General features: G+C 39.2%; 1 protein-coding gene across 2 annotated transcripts in view; it reads left to right on the top strand.

Annotated features, from left to right (window-relative positions):
- rab41 (RAB41, member RAS oncogene family) overlaps nucleotides 1-25,297 on the top strand; it is a 54,515-nt gene that overhangs the window by 18,531 nt on the left and 10,687 nt on the right. Inside the window, exons 3-7 of one of the 2 annotated variants that reach the window (XM_060832757.1) lie at nucleotides 1,650-1,703; nucleotides 13,233-13,338; nucleotides 20,945-21,056; nucleotides 23,024-23,117; nucleotides 24,370-24,436. In XM_060832757.1, the coding sequence (XP_060688740.1) occupies nucleotides 1,650-1,703; nucleotides 13,233-13,338; nucleotides 20,945-21,056; nucleotides 23,024-23,117; nucleotides 24,370-24,436 (433 nt within the window). Of the gene's footprint in view, nucleotides 1-1,649; nucleotides 1,704-13,232; nucleotides 13,339-14,655; nucleotides 14,762-20,944; nucleotides 21,057-23,023; nucleotides 23,118-24,369; nucleotides 24,437-25,297 lie in introns of both variants that reach the window. The other variant, XM_060832756.1, reaches the window with a different exon arrangement.

Genomic DNA, 25,297 nt, shown 5'->3' with positions numbered 1-25,297 from the left:
CGTACCTGCATGGATTGGGTGTTGGAGTTGTCATTCATGTAGTCAGCAAATGGCCATCATTTTCCAGCAACCACCCTTAAGTTTACTGTCTGGGTTAAATATAATAGCTGGTAAAGTGGGCTCCTGGGAAGGAGAATAATACTGGACTGCATGATTCTTTGGTCTGTGATCTTACAGCAATCGGTCACTTAAAAGCTGAGGCAAACTTGATAAGTCATCCATAGCAACATATGGCCAGTCTTAGGCATTGACATTGTTGGGGAATGTGCATTCCTAACGAAGACGCAAGCTCTCTTCACAGTTTCACTTTGGCAGGATAAAGTGAAATGTATTAACTATCATTGCCTAACGAGCTTCTGTGACCTCTTTGCACAGTGGATGGAAAACTGAGATGTTGCAAATATCTCTTCTTACACCCTAGAGGAGGCTACCTGTATAAAACATCATTGCCACGGTTGTCAGCTCAGCTGTCTTGAATGTAACCCTGATGTTTAGGTTGTGGCTGCAACCGGTAACTCGTTCTGTTGACACTGTTCTTACTAAAATGCAGACATTTCGCACACTGTTGTTTCCTGAGACTTGCAATGGGCAGTTGCTCCATGGAGCACCTTGGGCAGTTGGGGTTGACTCCTGAGAGCACTTTTCTTCCTCATGCTAGCTGCCTGCCTTGCTCTACTTTTCCCTCTGTTCATCTGAATACTGCTGCAATCCAAGGGCAATGCCTATCACTCTTAAATACTTTAGTTCCTGCAGAAACCAAGAAATCAGAATGAACTTCCCAACACATACCATTGGCTCTCCCTGTAAATTTTCATGACTTTAAATATTATTGTATAATCAAAGTGACATCCACAAGAGTTCAACCAGCAGCTGACTTGTAACTAATCAAAACTAGCCCATTTATCCTTTTAACTAACTGGTCATACAGCTGCGGGATTTCATTTGTCCATTCAGCTGTCTGACATTGTACAGAGCATAAGCTGGATAATTTAAAATGGCAGTATTGTACTATTCTCTATTTTGATTTTCTGATTTTTACATACCTCCAATTTCTATTTACTGTAACTGCCAAACAGTTTGTCCAAAGGAGATCATACGCGCAACAGAATTGATTTTTGGCTGTCAGAGATTACTCAATGCCCAAAGAACCGGCCCAAGCAATCCCAATTTTTTTTTTGCCTCTAGTTTGTTTTCTAGTAGGAAGAGAGTCAAATATCATTAATGTTTCTTTACTTTCAAGCTGGCCATCCAATTCCCTTTTTAAATATGCCAGGTGACTATAAATGAAGTGTCTTTGGAAACTTCCCCTTTTATTTTGATTTATTATTGTCACATGAACTTAAATACATTGCAAAGTTTCATTTTGCGTGCAGTACAGGCAGATCATAACATACAAAGATCATTGGGTGAATGGAGCAAGGAATACAAAGTTATGGCTGCAAAGAAGATGCAGAAGAAGGAAGATCAACGTTAGATTTGAAATTTGAGACGTCAATTCAGAAGTCTAATAATACAAGAAGTCGATGCTCCAGTTGCAGAGGGTAGACCAGAGACCTAGGTCCTAACTATACTTGCACATTGAATTTTGAACTTGTGATCTCTTGTCCTATAATAAGTATGTGTTTTTTGTTATGGTATTTTGTTCCCAGGCAACAATTGGAATTGACTTCCTATCAAAAACAATGTATCTGGAAGATCGGACGGTGAGTATGATCATATTTATAGATGAGTTTGATCATATTTACTGATGAGTTTGTGGTTTAACGAGTGCTTTCAAATGTGAGCCCATTTGTTTCTGGTTTCTTTGAAAGGCATTGCATAAATGTGCAGGGAATGCTGTTTGGAAGATTTTGGATTTATGACTAGTTAGCAAAGTGGAAATAAAACTAAACTTTGTGCAATCTTGTTGCAGATTATAGCAGCTGTTTTAGTCCTGAGTCTATTTAGGTTCAGACACAAATATTTTCTTGCTTTATGTCCTCTATAGTATGCTGAATTATGCCAGAAGTTGTTTTTTTTAAAAGATGAATAGTAAAATTGAAACAATTTACTGGTTGTCGGCTGATTTGGTTGTTGAGGCAGACTCCATGGATTGGATTAATTCTGTAAAATAATTATGCAGTGAGAACTAAATTCCTATACCGAAGAGAAGTTATGTTTTCATTCCTTCTGTTACAGTTTCTAGTTTTCAGAGTAGTTAAACATTTGACATTATTGGGCTGTAAATGTTGCAGACCGCCCATGTGCCACAAAGCCATAACACCTGTCTTTTCTTTTCTCCTGAAGATGTTAGCCCATACTGATATGAGTTCATTAACAATAGTTCTTTTTGAGTATCGTGTTCAATTAGGCATGTTTCATTTTGGACGCTAAACGGTGAGTAGGCCATTCATGTAAAGTGAAATCTTGAGTTTGATGTTTTCACTTAATTTTGAGACATAATTTCCTGCCTAGGAATAGAAGTAGTGGGAATATGAGCTCCAGTTTATTGGAAATGTTTTCTCCTCCCTCCATCCTGATCTCTGTACACTAACTACTGAGCTAATTTTGTAATATTTCCTATGATCCTGGTTAAGATGAGTTAATTCAGAGTAGATTGATCCATTTCCCTACCATATTGTGCATCTTATCAAATGTCTCCAAAAATTCTTTCTCCTCCTATTAATGTTAGTAGTGGTTAACTGTTTGTGAAATGTCCTGTTCAGCTGCACCTGAAAATGCTCTAGCCTTTTCCCATAATCCCACCTTTTGAATGCAATTAGAGAAAGCAGACATGCATGTAGTTGAGGCATTAAAATCAAGAAATTTGCTCCTGATTTTGTTGTGAATTCAAGTATCTACCTGTGAGATTACAGTTGGTTACTCATAAAAATTGAATTTTTGTTGACCAGGTCCATTCACTTCCATCACCTAGGCCTGACTGATTAATTTGGACACATGATTTCAATTAATGGCGCAAATTGTAGAGACTAAGGAAATCATTTTTGAGTACTTGAAATTGTCTGGCTAAGTGAGCAGATTTCATGCTGTACTCATTGATGCAGTGCTGCATACAGTTCCATGGAATCTCAATTGTCCAATGGAGGAGAATTCCAACAATCGCATCACTAAATCTTAAGAAGATAATAGGAATTTGAAGAAAATCATAACACAGTTAGGAATCAGCATTATTTTGTGAAATAAAATGTGAGACAAATTTATTAGAGTTCAGAAAGAATGTGACAAGCAAGATGAGTACAGTATTTCCAAAAAAAATTTGATAAGCCACATAAAGGGTTCTTGCAGAACATTGAGCTCACGGTTTTATGAAGAATCTGTGATCAGGTACAGAGGATTGGCTAACCAGGAGAAAAAAAAGAATGAGGATAAATGAGTCATTTTCAGGTTAGCAAACTGAGTAATTGATTACTGGAGTCCCAAATGTTTAAAATCCATATTACTGCTCGGGCAAAGGATCCAGTTATGCTGTAGTCAGACTTGATGATACAAAGATAATTAGGAAAAAGTAAATTTTGAGGAGGATTCAGTCTGCAAAAAGATATGGGTAGGTTAATTGAGAGTGTAAAAGTTGGAAGATGTAGGAAAATGTGAGGTTGTCCACTTTGGCAGAAAGAACAGAAAAGCAGAATATCATTTAAATTGAGAGACTGCAGAAAATCACAGAATATAGAGGACTCAAGGTGTTCTTATGTGATTCACAAAGTGTTAGTATGCAGGATCAGCAAGTAATTAGATAAAATGTTAGTTTTTATTGCAAGGAGAATGGAGTATAAGAATTGGAATGTCTTACTGCATTGTACAGGGCATTGGTATCCTTACTTAAGGAAAGATAAATGCACTTTGTTCAGAGAATGTTCACTGAGTTGTATCCTGGGAGCCATTGTCGGAGGGAAATGTTGAGCAATTTGAGTAAATGGGGTGTAGCTTTGCTCGCTGAGCTGTAGGTTCGATATCCAGACGTTTCGTTACCTGGCTAGGTAACATCATCAGTGGTGACTTCCAAGTGAAGTGAAGCTGTTGCCTCCTGCTTTCTATTTATGTTTGTCCTGGATGGGGTTCCTGGGGTGTTTTTGGGACCCCAGGAACCCCATCCAGGACAAACATATAAATAGAAAGCAGGAGGCAACAGCTTCGCTTCACTTGGAGGTCACCACTGATGATGTTACCTAGCCAGGTAACAAAACGTCTGGATATCGAACCTACAGTTCAGCGAGCAAAGCTACATCCTAAACCTCAACCTGAGCTACAAACCTTCACAAACCTTGCATTTTGGTAAATGTTTGTTTTGAGTTTGGAAGAATTGAGAGGTGACCATATTGAAGCAATTTGTCAGAGTACATTCTGTGAGGATGTTTCATCTTTGGGGGATGTCTAGAATAAGTGGCACAGTTTTTAATACTGAAAGGTATCTTGAATATGACAGGAGTCACTTGGAAGATGATAGAAGAATCTACTCCTGTGGAGTTATTTCAGTTTCGATGAGAGAAAAACACGCTCCTGAAGAAATCTGCTTGCAACATTTTGTCTTTGAGTTGGGTTAAACATTTTCAGCATCATACTATTATTTGGGAGGCCTGACCCATTCGATTCTCCCTTCAAAGACTGGGCCCAGCATGTGGAAAGAGTGTGTTATTTCTTTTCAGGCAAATTGCTTTGCATCCGCCCCAAAGTAACACATTCTCCTGACAGTTTTTTTTTGTTTTTTAGGAGCCAAAATTTACCTGAGGCCTTTCAAGAGGTGACCGATATAGTTAAGGAATATTACAATCCCAAACCTCTTCTAATTCTGAGGGTCTGTCAGTTTTACTTGGCAACTCTAGAACCAGGAGAATACATATCGGGATTTTTGACTAGATTAAGATGACTGTCAAGGGCATGTGTCTTTGATTTGACCCTTAATGAGATGCTCAGTTTCATTTGTAGGGTTAATGATGTAAACCGTGCAAAAATACCTACTAGCTGAAGTTCAACTGGACTTCAAACAGGCAGTAAAACTGACTTTATCATTGGAAAGTCCAGCAAGTGAAGCATATGAGTTACAGGATTTTCTGATGGAAGTAGACACTCTTGCCAGTCTGACAGCTTGGGGAACACCAGTTGAGTGAAGGTAATTGCAAAGCCTCACACGGTAAATTCCGAACAGAGGGACTCTGTCAGCCCACAGCAAAACCCCAAAACATAGCCAAGTTTCGACCAATTGGTTAAAACCTTCTTCAGGATCCAGGCCGGCAATCTGTTTTGGTTGCTGCTGGTATTCAGACTTGAGACAGTAAAACAGTCCCACCAGACCTAAATTGAGTAAGAGAACTTGTAGGCTGGTATCCTGGAGAGTTCACACTCTGAAAAACCCACCTGCATCTGGTTTGGAACAGTTAAGTTGCCGAGCAAGATCCAAATCTGAACTAGTCAAAATAAACATCTGGTTAAATGGTCACCCTGGTGCTAAAGGAGGTCAGTACTGGCATGACAATTTCAGTGATCACAGAACCATCTTTAATAAAATTCACTCAGGACTCCAACCCTTAAGTTAGCACAAGATATTGGTTAGACTGAGAATCTGTACCGGGTAACCCTAACAGATAAAGGTTCTGGTCTCTTATGCGAAGCAGCTGGTTCAGTTACCACTGATTGTAGTAAAAACCCTAAACTTGATGGGATGAAATTGTTAGAAAATGGCTGCCTGAGTGAAGTCTTAATTAAATTCCTGGCTGTTTTTCAAAAATGTCTAGGGACTATTAAAGGACACAAGGCTACCTTGCATGTTGACTAGGAGCAAATTCCATGATTCTGCAAGGGCCACCCAGTGCCATTTGTCTTACAGGCAAATCAGAAGGCTGGAAAGTAAAGGGATCATCAAATCAGTCCAGATTGGGCAGCATCAGTCATACTGATTGTGAAACCCGACGGATCTGTTCACCATTGTGGGGACTTTAAACAAATGATAAACTGCTTTTGCAACAGGATAAATAACCAATCCCTTACATAGAGGATTTATATGCAAAGCTGGCAGCAGGGGGAGCTGTCCTTCACAAAGTTGGACATGAGCCATGCATACTTGCAGTTATGGTTGATGGACAATGTTTTACAAGGTCTACGCCAGGTTGCCCTTTATCTAGATGTACTAATAACCATGAAGACCAATGAGGAGCACTTGAGGAACTTAAACATAGTCCATAGATATTTTTCCCAAGCGACAGCTGACAATATCAGACTTTGGATGCAGAAAGATCCAGGTCTGGCAAAACTGAAACACCTGGTGTTGGGGAAGCCAAAGGCCGACACAACCAGAAATGAAGTCTTTTTGGATGTGGAGAGACCAGATCACAGTAGAGAATGGCATGTTATTATGGGGAGCAAGAATGATATCCTGCACGAAGTTTGCTGCCAAATACTGGCTGAACTCCTCCAGGACTATCCAGCAGTTTCCAAAATGAAGACATTGGCAAGAATTTGACTGCTAGCCAGGATTTGATATTGACATAGTTGTGTTGGTAGGGCAGTGTCCTTGGGAGTGCCAACAAGGACAAAATTTACTGCCAGCAGTTCCCCCCACATTCACGTGAATGGCTGGCTAAGCCCTGGACTTGGTTACACATTGACTATACAGGTCCTTTCATGAGCACAATGTTTTTAAACATTTGTGGACACCCACTCAGTCGTATCTTCCCAGACCTTGGGGGTGATGGTGAAAAGGCATCAGGAACACCAATGCAGGACATGAGACTCCACTAAGTAAGAGAGACTATTTACTTCAGGGGACAAGGTTTGGGTAGGAGCCATGGGAATAGTCCTGCATGGGTAAAAGGCATGGTCAACATGACGTCCGGTCCAGAGACACAAAAAGGTTGTGTAGGTGCGAGGGTCCTGAACAAGCATGCGGGCCATATGAAAGCTGCAAACTCAAATCGTGCGGGAACAAAATGTGCCCAGCATCTTGACTGCGCCTCCGACTGTTCCTGAACCCGTGGGTTCTCCCTGTCAGTCATTCATTGAAGGTACCTCTGTATATGCGATGACAGCAAATTTTGCAGTCTGAACAAGGAGAATTAATTCCTTTGAGATATTGTGTGTGCAAAAGGTAAGCTATTGTCTGTTACACATTGCTCATCTCAGGGGCACAGTTGGAGGAACCTGTCTCAGTGCTAAAACACACAAGAGGAACTACAAAAAAGAACTGCCTTGTGTCCTTGAACTCAGGAGAAGGGATGTAGTGATTGTACTGCAGTCAGCCCTAGCTGTCAGATATAAACTGGAATGTCTGACATTCCTGTTCACTCAGGGCTGGATCAATGTCAAGGACTCTCCATGTGTAAGTAAAGGATGATTGGATATAGGTCTATGTGGAGTTATTTCAGTTTGTCTTTGAAATTCTCTTCCACAGTGCGCAGTTATGGTTCGATGAGTGAATATATATCAGGGCTCAGATTGACATAATTTTGACAAGGGGTTTAAGGATTGTGGAGACTAGATTGCAGCCTTAATTCCACTTTCTTGCCAAATAACCATGACCTTACTGAATGTTGAAACCGGCTCAATGGACTAACTGGCCTACTGCTGCTCTTTTTAAAATTATCAAATGACATGTCCAATTCAAAACTGGCCTATATTTCATAAATCCAGGCTGAGTAACCATCTTTTGATCCCTGGCCATATGATGCAAGTCTGTATTTGCAAATCCCTGCTACTAATGTAATATATTTGATGCAAGTGCAGTTTAGGTTGGGTCTCAACACTGCAGCAGGTACTGCAAGCTACATTCGGAACTTGTATAGAGTTGCTCTGGTTACCCTGCAAGGCCATCTGCTGTCAGCACTGAAAACTTGCAGCCTCCTGCCAGCCATGCTGCAACCACTGAATGTTAAAAATGTGTACACAATCAAAAATGTAATACACACATTGATTTATCCCTCTTTGCTTTTCTTGAGCAGCAGTGTGATATTTCCTAATCTTCAATGATTTGACACAATTACCACTTTGACAAAATTGGATCTGTGCTTTCACTGTCTCAGCCCAATGTGTTCAGAATTCTTAGGTGCAAACCATCTAATGCATATTACTTGATCTTATAGACAAAAATGTCAGATGTCATGCCTAGAGCTGCGACTAGCTTTCCATCAAGTCATCCATTTCGAAGATATGCTTCCAGTTCCCTTCTGGTTGACATATTTGTATTTTCAAAGCCATTTTGATTTTTTAAAAAAAAAATCCTTTTCTGTAATTCTTAAAATTCAAACCAGTTAGAAGATTTATGTCTCAAGATCACTCTTATTTCCTCTCCTCGCTGCTGTGACCATGTGATGGTCGATATCATCTTGAACATCTGCAGTTTGAACAATCACTGTTCATTCACCATAGCTATAAAGTAGGGATTTTCTTTCTCGAAATAACATTCAATTTTGAAATTTTATATGACCTTTTGATTTTTAATTTCCTTTTATTAAAAGAAAAGCTAAAATCCAATCTTGCCTTTAATGTCTCCTTTCACTCATGCTATATTCTTAATTCAGCTTGTAGTTGGCATAATCCAATATGGAGTCTTTATACCTAAAACAAACTTTCTATTGTGATCTCAGAAGTTGATAGTGAAACTTCCCAATTTTACAAACTCATCCACGCATTATGTGCAAATCATTAGGTGTTTGGGGTTTAGATAATTATCATTTTGTAAGAGAGCTTTCTCTCGCCAGCAAAATAAAACACACTTTTCCACTAAGCTAGTGTTGCATTCCCAATAAACTTTTAAGACTGCTAAGAATGAACCTGTTGCAAACATTCTCAGCATTGAAAAACCTAAATCCATCTGGATGGCCTGTAGCTGTTGGGATACCTATTGTATTAATATCTTGACTTCTCTGTCTGAAGGTAGGTCTAACTTGCAGTATTGTAATTCCATCACTGGTAGGGGCAAGGAGACATCACACACAGACCTTAACATAAGAATAAAAACTGGTGCTAATCCGACACAAGTTGGCAATTAAGCTGCACTGAGCAAATTGATTCCCAAGAAGTTTGGAGTTACATTGACAACAAACTTTTAAATATATGTGAGATCTTAGTATTGGTAGACGGTTCCATTTCTTTTTAAATGCATGCATGGGATGTGAGCTAGGCCAATGTTTATTGCAGCGGAGAAGGTGATGGTAGGCTGCCCTCTTGAACTGCTGCTGTTCTATTCCATGGTTGTGGGAGATGGATTTAGAAGAGGAGTGTTGAGTTCAGTGTTCAGCAGCACAAAATGATCTTAATTTGGAACTCCTTACCAATTCAGAGTGGTGGAGGCCTCTTGAGACAGACTCCAAACATTCTAACTCTCCCATTTATTTATACATTTTGCATTACAGTGATTACACACAATATTGACATCACTGTTAGCCATATCCTGTCTAACCTACACATCCAATTCTGTAAATACATAATCGATGGTGAACAACTTCATGGACAGCTCTAGGTCTTCCATTGCTGTCTTGTTTGTCAGGCATCTTTATCAACTATTCTTGGGCTCTCATAATACATCTTGCGCAACACCTGTTATTTTTCTTTCCTGCTGTCAAGTTTCCCTGTTTCCAGGCCTCCCTGCTGTCAAGAATATTTCCGCATTGACATTATTCAATCCCTCCTAATAGGAAAATGGAGGTTTCTACCTATTGTCTAAGGTTGCTTGTTTATTGGAGTTTAGTTAAATCCTCTATCAAATGTATCTATAATCCTAACATACCCTTTGAGTTTGTTCATGGCACTCCCCTAAAAGTTCTTAGTTATTGTGGGATCAGACTTTTCATTCTGATCTTTGCTAATTAACAAACTTTAACCAGGCTTGCGGAAAGGTGTCCATCTGAGTTTCGCTCATCCAAAATGTATCCCATCTGCTGTCTACATTCCTTCACTCTTTTTTTTTCTCTCTCATAAAGATCATCTTGTGATTTCCATGAGGCATTTTCTAACTCTTGGAACTGCTGAGTTCAGCTAGTGGTTCATTTCAGCTATCCTATGTTAGTTTAAAAACCACAGTCATTTTGTTACCTTCAGCCATTGGCAGCTCCAACAATGACTGACGAGGAATCACATCTGCTCTTATGGCTAACTATTGGCATAAGCTGGAATGGTCTACAAGTTGATACTAAACCTGGTGACTGCATTATAGATACATTTCCTTGGCTGTCATGGAATGGGATTTCAACCCAGAGCATTTGGCTCAGGCAGGGATGTCACATTTTATCCCCCAGCCTTTTTAATTGTATTAACTATTGGAAGTAAATTTGAAGATGATCAGTAACTTCACGGAAACATTATGTTGAATATTGCTTGCTTTGGCAGAAAAAAAACTGATAAAACCAATGTTGAAGACTTTTTTTATTGTTGCTTTTTGCAGCATTTGGGCCAAATAAATAACTAAGTTAACTTCATTCAGAGTGCTGTTTGGATGCTGTGCTATATAGTCAGCTAGCAAACTCAGTGAAGGTTCACACAAAGTGTAATCCTTAGAGATTTAATTTTGTGTTGTGTCAGCTAAAGCATCTAGTCTCCACATTATACTTGAGATCCCTATGCAAGGGAGCCATGAATGCAAAAATCTGTAATTAAACCTGTAATTAAATCGCCTGTAATTAAACCAAACACTCCCTCCCCTCAGTCCCCAGCAAAGTTTGCTCAACTTGACTCTGCAATTATTTTTCTGACAGTTAATGAAATATGAGCTGTTCCTCATCTGCTGCAGGCTGTAGCACTTGTCATTTTGTAAATGAAATATATTTGCTCTGCAGGGAGCCTTCCAGAGTTTGGACTTCCCAATGATTTAAAAAAATAGGTTCACTATGAGAATGTCCTCCCTGTCCAGGAGTAAGAGTTTAGCATCATATCTGTCTTGAGTAACTTAGGGTAATTTTGTGGCATTCTCTCAAGATCTAGTATTTTGAGCTGTTTTCAGTGGTTAAACTAAAATGAGCAGCTTAAAATCAATGCTGTGATAATTTTGCTTGTTATACTGCTGATGTTTAGCACAGCTGATTATAATGTACAGGATTTACTTTCAGGAGAAAGTGACGACTGCAGATGCTGGAGGTCAGTCGAGTGTGTTGCTGGAAAAGCACAGCAGGTCAGGCAGCATCCAGAAGCAGGAGAATCGATGTTTCGGGCATAAGCCCTTCATCAGGAATCTCCCATTTCAGTTCCTAATTGAGACATACCCAAAAGGCCATAGATGAGAAACCATTAGCAGTCCACCTTTTATTGTTACCAGCCACTATTGAGCAATAGTCAGAGTATTGCGAAGATCTGGTAGCACCAATTCATTGTTTTGGTAGCCTACAAGGCTAATTAAAATTTATGTAGGGGAAAAGGGCTGAAAAAGCGTGCTCCTTATTGTCCTGTGTGCACTCTCTGAAGTAGTGTTTTGCCTTATTCAGCTTGAGGCACATGAAGAGAAAGGTAATAACTTTGTCGTTAGTCTCATCCAGTGAACAAGTGCTCCCCAACTGGAGATCAAAGATCAGCTGTGATTCTACATGTGGTTATTGTCGAATGATCGTTAATGGAGATCAAGTGAGAACAGAATTAAGCTTTGTTGTAATGCCTTTATGATAACACATTGACATTTACTATCTAGAACCTTATAGCAAGAATGTCCTTTGTCAGTTACCAAAGATTAGTGAGCATATGTGGAATTGTATCCCAAATGTGTGCACATCTTCATGGAAGGATATGGAAAAAAACTCTAATATACTAGTAATGCTTCTGATGAAGGATTAGATGCCTGGCTGAAACTTATTGACTTGGTGCATGTTGCAGAGTGAATCTAATCCTGCTTCTTGTGCATTCATGTGACGATTTCAAAGAGGACATCCATGTTTTTAATGAAAATAGCAAATGCTGGTGATCACTGCAGGTCAGGTAACATCCATGGAAAGAGCAAGCTAACATTTCATGTCTAGATGGTTCTTCATGAGAGCTGACGTGAAGTGTGGAGGGAGCAGCATTTAAGATTGTTATGTGTTGGGGTTGGGGTGGTGTTGAGTGCTGGGGGAGGAAGGATGTTGATAGTTCAAATTGTGATCAGAATGTGAGAATGACAGACCAATGATGTGTCTAACTGCCAGACTTGAAAGAACAGACAGTTCCATTGAGGTGGGGGAAGCAGAGAGAGAACATGGTGACAGAATATAACAAGTAAAGCTAAAAGGGAAGGAAAGGAATGGGGGTTGGTTCACGATTTGAAGGTGTTGAACTCCATATTAAGTCCAGAAGTTATAAAATGCCTAGTCTGAAGAGGAGATGTTGTTCATCCAGTTTGCATTGAGTTATTGCACCTTGCCAAGGACAGACAAATGGGTATGCAAGTGTCCTGCAGTGTTCCAGTGAATCATAATGCAAACTGAAGGAACGACACCTCCTCTTCAGACTAAGCATTTTACAACTTCTGGACTTAATATTGAGTCTAACAGCTTCATATTGTGAACCAAGCTCCATTCCTTTCCTATATAAAAGCAAATTACTACTGCGGATATTGGAATCTGAAACCAAAAGAGAATGCTGGAAAATCTCAGCAGGTCTGGCGGATTTGACAAAGGGTCAGCTAGATTCGAAACATCAGCTCTTTTCCCTCCTTACAGATACTGCCAGACCTACTGAGATTTTCCAGCATTTTGTCTTTCCATTTCTTTCCTTCTGTTCTGGCTTTAGTAGTTACACTTTGTCACCATATCCTCTCTCCACTTCCCCAGTGAGACTGTCTCTGTTCTTTCAACTCTGGCAGTAAGACACACAATTGTTCTGCCATTCTCACATTCCGATCACCTTAATCTGTGCTATCAACATCTTTTCTCCCCCAGCACTCTACACCTTCACCCCCACACACAACTATGGCATTGTGTCCCCTTCACACTTCACATAACGTTGAAGAAGAGCCATCTAGACTCAAAACATTAGCCTCCCTTCTCTCTGGCGATGCTGCTTGTCCCTGCTGTGATCTCCAGCATTTGCTGTTTTCAGTACCGATTCTAGTATCTGCAGTAATTTGCTCCTTCATGTTTTTAATCATGTTTTTGTACCTGCATCTGAGAAATGGATTTAAAGCAATGGTTACGAAGCTTCCGGTAGGTTTGTAAAGTACCATTCTACTTTTAAGTTTTTATTTTTTAGGTTCCCTGCATTCTTCATTTTGTTTACTTTGCCTTTCAGTGTATTTTTCCTGTGTTGTTTTCCCATTTGGTTTTTCCCCTCTGCTCCTCCATCCCCAGATCAGACTCCAGCTGTGGGACACTGCAGGCCAGGAGCGATTCCGCAGCCTCATTCCCAGCTACATTCGTGACTCGGCTGCTGCTGTTGTAGTGTTTGATATTGCAAGTAGGTATTCGGTGTATGTGTTTTGATTCCAGTACAATCGGTTCTCTTTATAAAAAGATTATGGACTATCTGGAAATGAACAGACTCTCTTGGCTATTGAGGCAGCTTTAATAAGATACATTTTTGCTGTGGCTACATTCTGGTGTCATTCACTAATCAAATCTTTCTTTGGTTATTAAGTGAAAGTTAATGAACTGGAGCATATTTCACTTGCACCCTTAGACCTTGTCAGGCAGCCTCCAATAACCTGTAGTTCGTTATCAGTGCAAAGCTTACTCTGAATTTCTTTTGGAGTTTGGTCTATCTTGATGTAGGTTTACCTGCCACTAACTCCTGTACGCTACTGGTAACATGCCATGCTTCACTTACTGGTATATATTTCATCTGCATACAACTGAGTCAAAGTTTTCAAATCATCCTGAATTGAAGGTTATATATTTAAGATTTAGCTCCAGTATTCAACTATTGCAGCCCATATATCTATTATTATACTCTACCAACTCTTAACAGCTATTAAAAAGGATGGAGACATCTAGCACCTGAACTCAATCCCTGTCTTCGATATAACATTTGACCAGTTGCTTGTTGGGGTGATGCTGCTTCTCTAAATTCTATAAACATTGAGGTTTGGATGAGAGAAGCTGAGATTATCTCAATTGTATAATCACTTGCACTAGATGTCTTTTAATCATATAGAAAATTGACAGGAATGTGACCTTCTCAGGTGAACTATTTAAAGTATATAGTTAAAGGCATAATCAAGGGTTTCGCAATACTTGCATGATTGAATGGTTCAAAGGTTGGGTCCGAACCTCCTAACCGGTGTAATATGTGTTGAACTAGCTTGTGACTGTCTCTTTGCCTGTACTTTCTACACCTTTTGTATAAGACCTCTGTAGCTGCAGAGGTTTCAAGTTTTCATTTAATCTGTCAATTTATGGCAAATTGCATTTTCTGTTACAAAGGTGCCCAAAGAATTGTTCTCGTCGTGTATAATTATATACTTGACACCTGATAAGTCAAATCCTTGAATTTCAGGAAAGTTATTAGGATATCTCATTGAATTGTCATTGGATGCAGACAGCAGTGTCATTCTGCAGGCCTGAGCTGAAATTAATGTAAAATGCACGTTGAGCATTTTAAACTTTGTCTTAATTTGCAACTAAATCCAATTATGAAATCCAGTACAGTAGCGGAGATTCTGACCTGCTCCCAGTAGGTGGCATTCTGCTGTGCTGATTTGAGATTGGTCCTTGATCCTGTCATTTTCCTCTTGCCTTTTCTCTTTCTCTGCTGTCTTGGACCTGGTCTCTGCAGGTTCGACTGCAGCTCTGGGACACAGCCGGCCAGGAGCGGTTCCGCAGTCTGATTCCCAGCTACATCCGTGACTCCACTATTGCTGTTGTAGTCTATGATATTACAAGTGAGTGCAAATTCCTGCTAATTCTTTCTCTTGCTCCTGTTCCTCTGCATGACACACTTCTATTTTGTCTCTCAGGTATAATTTCTTATTAATATGCATAAACTGTTGCAGCTAATCATTTCACTATGTGCCCTAGAATGTAGTTACGTAGTGATGTAATACCACAATGTTGAGAATAGCAGTACATTCGGGCAGCATGGTGGCACAGTGGTCAGCACTGCTGCCTCTCGGCACCAGAGACCTGGGTTCAATTCCCGCCTCGGGCAACTGTCTGTGTGAAGTGGGTTTCCTCTGAGTGCTCCGGTTTCCTTCCGCAGTCAAAAAATGTGCAGGTCAGGTGAATTGACCGTGCAAAATTGCCCGTAGTGTTAGGTGAAGGAGTAAATATAGGGGAATGGGTCTGGGTGGGTTGCTCTTCAGAGGGTCGGTGTGGGTTAGTTGGGCCAAAGGGCCTGTTTCCACACTGTAAGTAATCTAATCTAATTCAGACTGTAACGTAATCATTTATCTGGATTCCTAAATGTAATGATTGGTTACTCTTTATTCATTCATGGGATGCCGGTGATATGGCTAGGTCAGCATGTATTCCTAATTTCCTACCTTTGCCCCTTTTTAAAACATGGCTAGATTTTGCAAGAATAATCCAAATGTTATCTTTAGGCTCTGATGCCAAAGGAAATCAATGTTTGAAAGCAGGCATTCTGAAAATAAAACTTTGTTAAAATATTAATTCACAATCTGTCTATAGTAGATTTGGAACTTTGCAAACAGACTCCCATTTGTCCATTGCATTCTTGATATTGCACCTTAACTATTAATTTGAATTTGACGAATTTCTGATCTGTTGCTTGGGGTTAAGAACTGACATTTTAAGAGATTTAATACCTGACCAGTTGTTCCTTTTCAATTCACTCCTAATGTACCTGTGACCACCCCTCTTCCTTGCCTTCTCTGCAAGAAATGTCTTAATTGCTTCTTGAAACAATTTGGTGTCTATTTAACAACGATTGTTACCCTTTTGGTGAAAAGGTTGTACACCTTTTTACCCTGCACCTGCTATTCCTAGCTTGAAAGCAATTATCCCTCTGTGAATGATTCTTAATGATAAAGAATGTGCTTCATTTGGTCTTGCTTTCTCTCCTAATCTCAAATGCCTCCTTTTTTCACTATCTGGATGTTACAAGCAAATCAACTTCAGGCTGATCCACAGCTACCAATGCACGTGGACTATGTTATTCAATTTTGGTGTTTAAAGGGTGTTTCAGAAATGGATTCAAAATATTAAAAGCATTTTCCGATCATGTAGCTCCTTCACATTCTGTTGTTAAATGAGTAAATACAGGGATAGTAGAGATCATGTTAAGATGATAGGGCTGGAGAGTTGGTGGAGAAACAGCCTGTGCATTCTTGGAAGTTGGATAAAGCAGCAAATAGATAATGATCCACAGGAGGAAAGGAAATACAGAAAATTGGTATTAAGGTTTGAATTGTTTATTTTTAAAAACCGTGTATAGAAAGACCCAATTGAAATAAATGGCTAACCAGCAGAGAATTAAGCAATCTTGAACGTAGTCGGTTTCCATTTGCTTTTCTTCCAGTATTGTAAATTATTGATTAATAATAAAATTGTGGGCGGCAGTGTGTCACAGTGGTTAGCACTGCTGCCTCTCAGCGCCACAGACCCGGAATCAATTCCCGCCTCAGGCGACTGACAGTGTGGAGTTTGCACATTCTCCCCGTGTCTGTGTGGGTTTCCTCCCACAGTCCAAAAATGTGCAGGTTAGGTGAATTGGCCATACTAAATTGCCCATAGTGTTAGGCGAAGGGGTAAATGTAGGGGAATGGGTCTGGATGAGTTGTGCTTCGGCGGGTCGGTATATGGACTTATTGGACTGAAGGGTCTGTTTCCATGCTGTAAGTAATCTAACAAAATGCTGGAAACATTCAGCAAATCTGACCATATCTGTAGAAGAACAATTAATGCTTGGGTTGTTCCAAAATTAGAAAATGTTGAAGATGCAACAATATTAAAACAAATATGGAGGAAGGGAAAGTGCAAAAGTGAAAGTCCATTATAGTGACAGAGGCTACGACGGTGTAAGACTAAATGAGATAATGGGGCTAGCAAAGACACAGAAGATGGGTCTAAGGGAAGTGTGAATTGGAAAAGCAGAATCATCCTAGGTTGGGTGTTGTGTTTTGAGAAGGAAATAATTGACAATCTATCTGTGCAAGGCCCCTTGGGAAAAGTGATTGTACTGTGGTATAATTCTTCTTTTAGTGAGTGACGTAGTTGATCCTAGGACTAAGATTCTGAGTCTGAATTAAAGAAACTACAATGGTATGAGGGATGAGTTGGCTTTGATAAATTGGGGAGCCTTACTTAAAGGGATGACTGTGGATAGCCAATTCAGACATTTATTTGGAGGAACTGCAGTAATTGTTCATTCTTGTTTGACACAAAAATAAAACCGGAAAGGAGGCCCAACCATGGCTAACAGGAACTTCAGGGATTGTATTAAATCCAAAGAAGGGACATACAAATTGGTTGAAAAAAAACCAGTAGGAATGAGAAATGGGGGAAGTTTATATTTTTATCAAAGGAGTACAAAGGGATTGACTTAACAAGGGGGAAGTAAAGTACAAGATTAAGCTTGACTGTAAACTGATTGTAAAAGCTTCTATGGTTATGTACATGAATAACGAGAGGAGGAAGTTAGAATGAGAAACAAAGGAATGACATACTAATATAATATAGATAGAGATAGATAGTCTGGATCTACCTTCACAAAGGAGGACCCGAATAACATTCCACAAATGTTGGGGAATACTGAGTCTAATGCGAAGGAGGGACTAGGGAAATTATTGGGATTAAAGACTGATAAATCACCATGGCCTCATAATTTATATCCATGAAAACTTAAGGACGTGGCCCTAGAAATAGTGGCTGCATTGGTGGTCATTCAAGATTCTATAGACTCTGGAACATCTATGGATTGCAAGTTACCTAATGTAACCCCACTTTTTTTTAAAAATGGCAAGTAAACAGAAGGCAGGTTAGACTGACGTTGGTAGTGAGGAAAATGCTAGAATCCATTTAACAGATTATATAGCAGAGCACTTGTGGGAAAAGTGACAGGACTGGACAGTCAGCATAGATTTACAAAAGGGAAATTGTGCTTGACAAGTACACTGGATTTTTTTGAGGCAGTAACCAATAGAGTTGATACGGAGAGCAGTGGGTGTGATTTGTTTTGACTATCGGGAGGCTTTGGATAAGGTTCCACATAAGAGATTAGTATGCAAAATTAAAACAAATGGGATGGGGGTGGTTGCTTACATGGCTAGAGAACTGATTTGTAGACAGGAAACAAGAGGAATGAACAGTTTTTTTTTCCCAAGCAGTAGGAAATGGCTAGTTGAGTTCCGTAGGAATCGGTGTTTGGACCCAGGGATTCACTATGTATTAATGATTTAGTGAGGAAAATAAATGTAATATCTCCAAGTTTGTAGATGCAAAGCTGAATGGGAGGATGAAGGGGATGCTTCAATGAAATTTGGACAAATTGAGTAAGTGGGCAATTCATAGCAGAAGCAGTACAATGTGAATAAATGTGAAGTTATCTACTTTGGTATTAACACAAATGCCGACTATTGTCTAAATGGTGTATATTGGGAAAAGAGGAGATGCCACAAGACGTGGATGTCCATGCACACTTGTTGCTGAATGTAAACCTTCAAATGCGGCAGATAGTAAGGTAAGCTGTATGTTGGTCTCAAATGTCCATGTTACAGACGTACTGGGTGTTTTTAAACGTATAAAGGTGGATGAATCCCCAGGACCTGATCAGGTGTACCCTTGAACTCTGGGAAGCTAAGGAAGTGATTCCTGGACCCCTTGCTGAGATATTTGAATCATCAATAGCTACAGGTGAAGTGCCAGAAGACAGGAGATGGACTAATGTGGTGCCACTATTTAAGGAAGTTGGTAAGGAAAAGCCAAAGAACTATAGATCAATGAGCCTGACATCGGTGGTGGGCAGATTGTTGGAGGGAATCCTGAGGGAAACTTGAAAGGATTCAGAAAAGATTTCTACGGATGTTGCCAGGGTTTGAGGTATAGGGAGAGACTGAATAGGCTGTGGCAGTTTTCCTTGGAGCATCAGAGGCTGAGGGGTGGTCTTTATATAGGTTTATAACATCATAAGGGGCATGGAGAGGGTAAATAGACAAGGTATTTTCTCCTGGGGTAGGGGAGTCCAGAACTACAGGGCATAGTTTTGGAGTTAGAGAGGAAAGATTTATAAAGGACCTAGGGGCAACGTTTTCATGCAGTGAGTGCTGCTAGGAGAAGTGGTGGAGGCTGGTACAATTACAACATTTAAAAGGCATCTGGATGGGTATATGAATAGGAAAGGTTTAGAGGGATACGGGCAAAGTGGTGGCAAATGGGACTAGATTAGGTGAGGATACCTGGCTGGCATGAACGAGTTGGACCAAAGAGTCTGCTTCCATGCTGTACGTCTCTATAACTCAGCAATTTGAGCCTGTTCCACTATTCAATGTGATCATGGCTGAGCATCCAACTCTGGATCCTGTTCCTGCTTTGATCCCTTTAGCCCTAAGGCATATTTCTAAATTCTTCCTGAAAATAATCAATGTTTTGGATGAGAACCAATTTCTGTGGTCGATAATTCCATAGGCTCAGCATGCTCTGGGTGAAGAAATTTCTCATCTCAGGAGATATGAATGTCCCGAGTAGAATGTGCAAAGTCAGCAACCAGGAGATTAAACTTAATGTCACCCCATGAACAGGAAGATATTTTGATGAGTCCTCACTAATCTTGGATGCAGTGTGCACCATTCTCTTGCATTCAAAGGTCTGCTTGTAATGGTGTCCAAATCCCAGTGTCTCATCTCAAATAATTTTAGAAACAATCACAAAGATAAAAACAGATTTGAGAAAGTACAAGACAAAGTGGAAAGATGAGGGAGTAAGGTAAGTAATAAAGAGGAAATGGATGGGAGTTTGATTGTGGAGCAAGAAGAGAGATGTAGCTGAAGGAAAGGATGAAATGACAGGGAAGTTTGCATGGTAGAGAGGAGATTAAGAAGGGTGGAGAATCGGAGAAAGAAAGAAGCTAGTGATGAATAAGCAAAAGGGCACAATACAGAAAACATAAGAAAAAAGTATCTTCTTGTCCTTGTGATGTTCCAGAAGGTTTCACAGCGAATAAACATGATGATTGCAAGTACAGGGGATAATTTGTGCAGAGGTTTCCAGTGTCCATTAAGTGAGTCACTGTTTGTTTGTAATGAAAGTTTTGTTGAGAAATGTTGGCCAAGGCACATGGAAAAACCCTCTTGCCTTTGAAAATGCTAAACTTTGCAACTTCTTGAAAAACTAGTCTGAGCCTCTGTTTTAGAATGTATTGTCAATTATGCCATCTTTTCATCTGATAAACCTTCAGAATAGCACTGATATGTCAGCCTTGATTATATTACAATCTTGTAGGGGATTTAACTTACAAACCTCTCCACTCAATTCATTACAGACCAAGTTTACTCTTGATAACTAGTGTGTGGAGATGGGAGTAGAATGTGAAGAAGAGAATGAAAAACCTGTGGGATACTTCTGAAGGGTTGGAAAATTTGAGTGATTTAAGCTGATGACAACTGTACCTGTTTTAGTCATTTTTGTCACATTATGCCCTATTTGCACTAAAGTAGAATCAGGAACTAAATATGAAATCTGAAGGCATTATTGGAAAATCAGTCTTTGATATAAAATCATTAGCAATTTAATTTTTGTTATTTAAACATGAACTGGTGTATGAACAAAGGAACAATTGAACTCCCTGACCCAAACCTCCATAACTAAGTTTCTAGAGCAAATCCTGCCTGATCTCCAGTCTATTGCTGATTGGCCATTGGGGGTACTAATCTCTGCAATAAAATCTTTTAATTTTGTATATGATGATTTCGTCTAACTACTGCAGAAAGTGAACATTACTGCATGGATCTTAGAAAGATTAGAAATCAACCCCATGTAAAGTTACGCAGTGAGTCTATCTGCTGTTAATTTTCACGAGCAGCCCATTGCAGTGAAAATAACCATCTAAATTGTTTTGCTACATTCTTAGAGTATCTTTGTTTCTCTTCACCTGACCCCACTACCTCCAGATTTGAACTCTTTCCAACAGACTTCAAAATGGATTGATGATGTACGGACAGAAAGAGGAAGTGATGTCATCATTATGCTGGTTGGGAATAAGACTGATCTGGCTGACAAAAGGTAACAAGTTTAAATGGTTTTTCATGTCAACTTTTTTTTATTCATATCGAGTTTTGAGAAGATTTGTAGCTCAGGTTGAGGTTCTGGATGTAGGTTTGCTCGCTGAGTTGGAAGGTTCATTTCCAGACGTTGTCACCCAACTGGGTAACATCTTCAGTGGGCCTCTGGGCCTGATTCTATTTATATGTTTGGGTTGGTGCTGTCATTTCCTGTGTGACATAATTTCCTGTGGAAATTAGAGTTAGACCCCATCTACCACCCCTGGAGAAAAAGAACAGGAAATGACATCACCAACCCAAACATACAGGTAGAATTCAGGAATTATCAACAGTGCTTTGCCCGGAGGCCCGCTGAAGATTTTATTCATATTTTTAAAATTAATATTAGTGATGGCCTTATTTGAAGTGAGCTTTATTTTTTGTAATTCACCTGTTAAACCAGGTGATTAATAAATTTTGTTGTGGATGCCATAGGTATGATTCTCATGAAATGTGCACTAAATATCATCTGATGTGCTATTTATGTCTGGGTCTCATTTGTGAGTATTCCGATCACCAAAGGATCAGTTTCTGTGTCAAGAGCAGTAGGAAGTTGACGTCAAACTGTCACACTCACCATCATTCCCAACATTCCATGTGAAAACGTTTTCATAGATGATAACTGTGGGAACACTTTTTTAAAAAAAAATCACATTGAGCATTCATTAGTCTCTAAATAATTAGCACTTATCTGTGCATGGTCTGTTGGGGAATATTTGGAGTTACAACATGGCACAAAGATTAGAGGGGACAAAGTGGTTATTACCTCTTTAAACCAGATGCCAAATTCAAGATTTCAGGCATGTACACAACTGCTGGATCTCCCATTAACACTTTAGTAGTCTGAAGTTCAGTAGCTTTGTCTCTCTGTTGATCACAAACTTTAAGCCTTTGTCTCTAGAAGCAAACTTAAATGTATCCTGATTCTCAGCTGCATGTTTTAACTTTCAGCAGTTCACAACACCTTGAGAAGATGACAGGGATTTGCTATAACTGGGTGGCTGTTGGTTCATTTTTTAGTGGAAGTTTAAGTTACTCTATGTGCTGGATGGATATCTAATTTATATAGTACCTTTTTAAAAGATCCCAAGGTGCTTCACATGAGGACTGTGTAGCACAATTAGGCATTGAGACACAAGGCAATTATATCAGAAGAGATGGATGAAAGCTCTGTAAAGTAGGTTTTCAGAAGCATCTTAAATGAAAAATGCTGGAGAGGTTGGGAGCGCATTTGAAGGAACCTTGCTGTGGCTGATCTATAAGAAGGAAGAGAACTCCAAAAATGAGAGAGAATTCAAAAAGATTGCTTCTGATCATGCAGTGTAAATTAGCGAGTATAGGGCAAAGGTGTGGACTTGGTTAAAATGAAATTTCCTTTTTGCTACAAAATGAAACGCTAGGATTATTGAAATTCTTGATTGTCAGGTGAACCTTCAAGCATAGTGTTGAGGATTTCTGCCCTATAGGCAATTGTCCCTAGTATCATGTGATATTCTGCCCTAGAATAAAATACCTCGACTATTTAGACAGGATACATATGAAGAGATACTGCTCTGCCAGTTACGATTTCATTCTCTTTTTAAGATTTCTTGAAAATTAGATCTTGAAGAGTTTTCTAAATAATTGCCACTTGTCAGATTGAGAGAGAATATGTCACTCTTTTCTTCATTTCTCAGCTCTCTCCAGATCGAATAAATTATTTATAGCTATAAATGAGTCTTTTAAATGAACAGGTTCAAGAGATTTACCATTTCTCATTCCAGAATGTATTGTGTGAGCAAAGTAGGAAAGAAATTATTTAATGTCTTTCAAACTATTGCTAGACTAGATAGAACTAACACTATCATTTCTGAACTAAAATATGTGAACATCATGGTTCTCAATTTTCCTTTTATTGTGCACTGATGTTTTGCTGCATTCCAATTCTAGGCAGGTTTCAATGGAGGAAGGAGAGCGAAAAGCCAGGGAACTGAATGTAATGTATATTGAAACTAGTGCTAAAGCAGGATATAACGTCAAGCAGGTATGTACATGTGTATAAAAACAAGCCCTAAAGAAGGGGCACTGGACTCTTGTTTTCTTTAAATAGATGCTGCCAGACCTATTGAGTTTCTCCAATAATTTCCGTTTTTGTTTGACTTAGATCTCCAGCACCTGCTCTTCTTATTTTTATTATATAAAAAAACAAGATTTGAAATGCAAAATTTATTTGGGGCTCGAATTACTGAATTGTTGCTACCTTGAATTCACAAATTGGTTCCTGTAGAGTAGGCCAAGTTAATGTGCAGGGAGTTATGCTTTAAAATATTTATTTTATATAAAATATTGTTTGGTACTGTTAAATATTCACTGATTAAAATATTTATAGGCTAATTGTGATAATAACTATGTTAATTAACTCTATTGTATCTCTCCCTCATTCCGCACCCATTTTCTAACATGTCCTGCAAGTGTCTTTATTCTTTCAATACTTATTCCATTTCCTTTGGAAAACAATAATTAAATCTGCCTCCTTCATGCTTTCAGATAATGCATTCCAATTGTAATTATGCAGTAAAACAAAAACATTACTCACATTGCCTTTAATTCTTTTGCCAATAGCTTGAAATCTGTCTTCTCTGCTTCTCAATCTTGCTTCACTCAGTCACCTCATTTCCTGGACCCAGATCCAGTAAAGTTATCTTCCTCATTGGGCTGGAAACCTACTGATCAAAAAAGTTCACTTGAATGCACTGCAAATGTTCTACCTTTTCCTGCCTCCCATTTCCCTTCAGTCACATTTTCAAATTGCTGCAAAGGCAGTGACATTTCCATTTTCTCAGTTGAGCATGTTGGGGTGTTATTTTGAGAGAAGTGCAGTGTAAATCTAAGTTTTATTGATTTGTGCCTGTAATAGGCAGTCAGCCTTTTTACCTATTCAGTTTCTGTGTTGGCCAGTTCCTTGCAATACCTCTCCACTCGAGACAACGGTGACAAGGTTGGTTTGCCATAACTTGGTTCATGATTCTAGCCACCTGTTAGTAAGCCAAGTGGTCATTTGTGGCAAGGAGACTCCAAATAGGCTTTGTCATCTTTCAGTTACTGCAAGCAAGTTGACAAAGAACACAAAGTTAACAAATGGGGATAATTGGTAGTTTGTTTTTGGAAAGTATAATTGTTGATTATAAACCCTGCATAAATATATTATCAATAGTGGGTCTGTTCTGCTTACATAGCTTGTTTTTTGTTTAATCTGTTTAGTCACACATCTTCAACTTCAAATCCATTTTTTTCAGCTTTTCCGACGTGTAGCAGCTGCTCTGCCTGGAATGGATAATGCACCTGAAAAGAGTAAAGAAGACAGTATCCTTCAGTGCACTTTCCCATGACTTTTTACTTCAGAGGGCAAACTAACATACTTATGGTACGAGTGGCAATGTAGGGTGCCAATTTAAAAACTCCGTATTTCCATGGTCAGTTGTTTTTGTTCTACATGAAGTATTAAGTGTCACTCAATTGTTTGCATTTTTTTTTCTTTGTAGCAAATTGGATATTTTACTGGTTTAAAGATGTTACACATGTAGAGTTTTCTTTCCTGTGTACAGTAACTAGTGTGGTATGTAGGAATGATCTCTTTTCTATATATTCATGGGCTATTAGAGATGTGCCAGCAAAACTTTGTAACCATTCAATTCCCAAATTTTGGAAGGTTATTCCCATTTGTTGAAGGGCAAACCGTGCAATGTTAATACTGTCAATTTAGATTGATAAAGTGATACCATTCCTTGTCCCGTGGAGAAGAATGGGAGAAGTTAGCATTTTAGTAATTCTACTTTACTATCCACCTGCCTTTGAGCACTTAAACGAATGCGAGCGGGATCAGAAATGTGGAAACAAAAGTGATACCAAAGACATTAATAATGGCTGAGGGGGATGGGAAAAGTCTTGTCAGCCAGGGTGTGAGTGCTACACATGGAATTTTTCAGGGTTGGAAAAATTTTCATCAAGGTACAGTTTTACCTTGTTGAAAATCCCATTTGAATGAGCAAGGACTCTGCATCAGATGAAGACATAGATTGATAACTGTGTGAATTCACAACGAATATTTGGATGGTATATCAAAGAGTGACTGACACATTTAAAACTGGATCCCATAAAGGATGCTTAGGGAAGATAAATGGAAAGAAATGATGCAAAAGGATTTATGCGAGCGAAAAGGTGGAC

Source organism: Hemiscyllium ocellatum, chromosome 11, assembly GCF_020745735.1.
Source record: "Hemiscyllium ocellatum isolate sHemOce1 chromosome 11, sHemOce1.pat.X.cur, whole genome shotgun sequence".
NCBI lineage: Eukaryota > Metazoa > Chordata > Chondrichthyes > Orectolobiformes > Hemiscylliidae > Hemiscyllium > Hemiscyllium ocellatum.
Note: the sequence above shows the minus strand (reverse complement) of the source record. Positions and strands in the feature narration are given on the sequence as shown.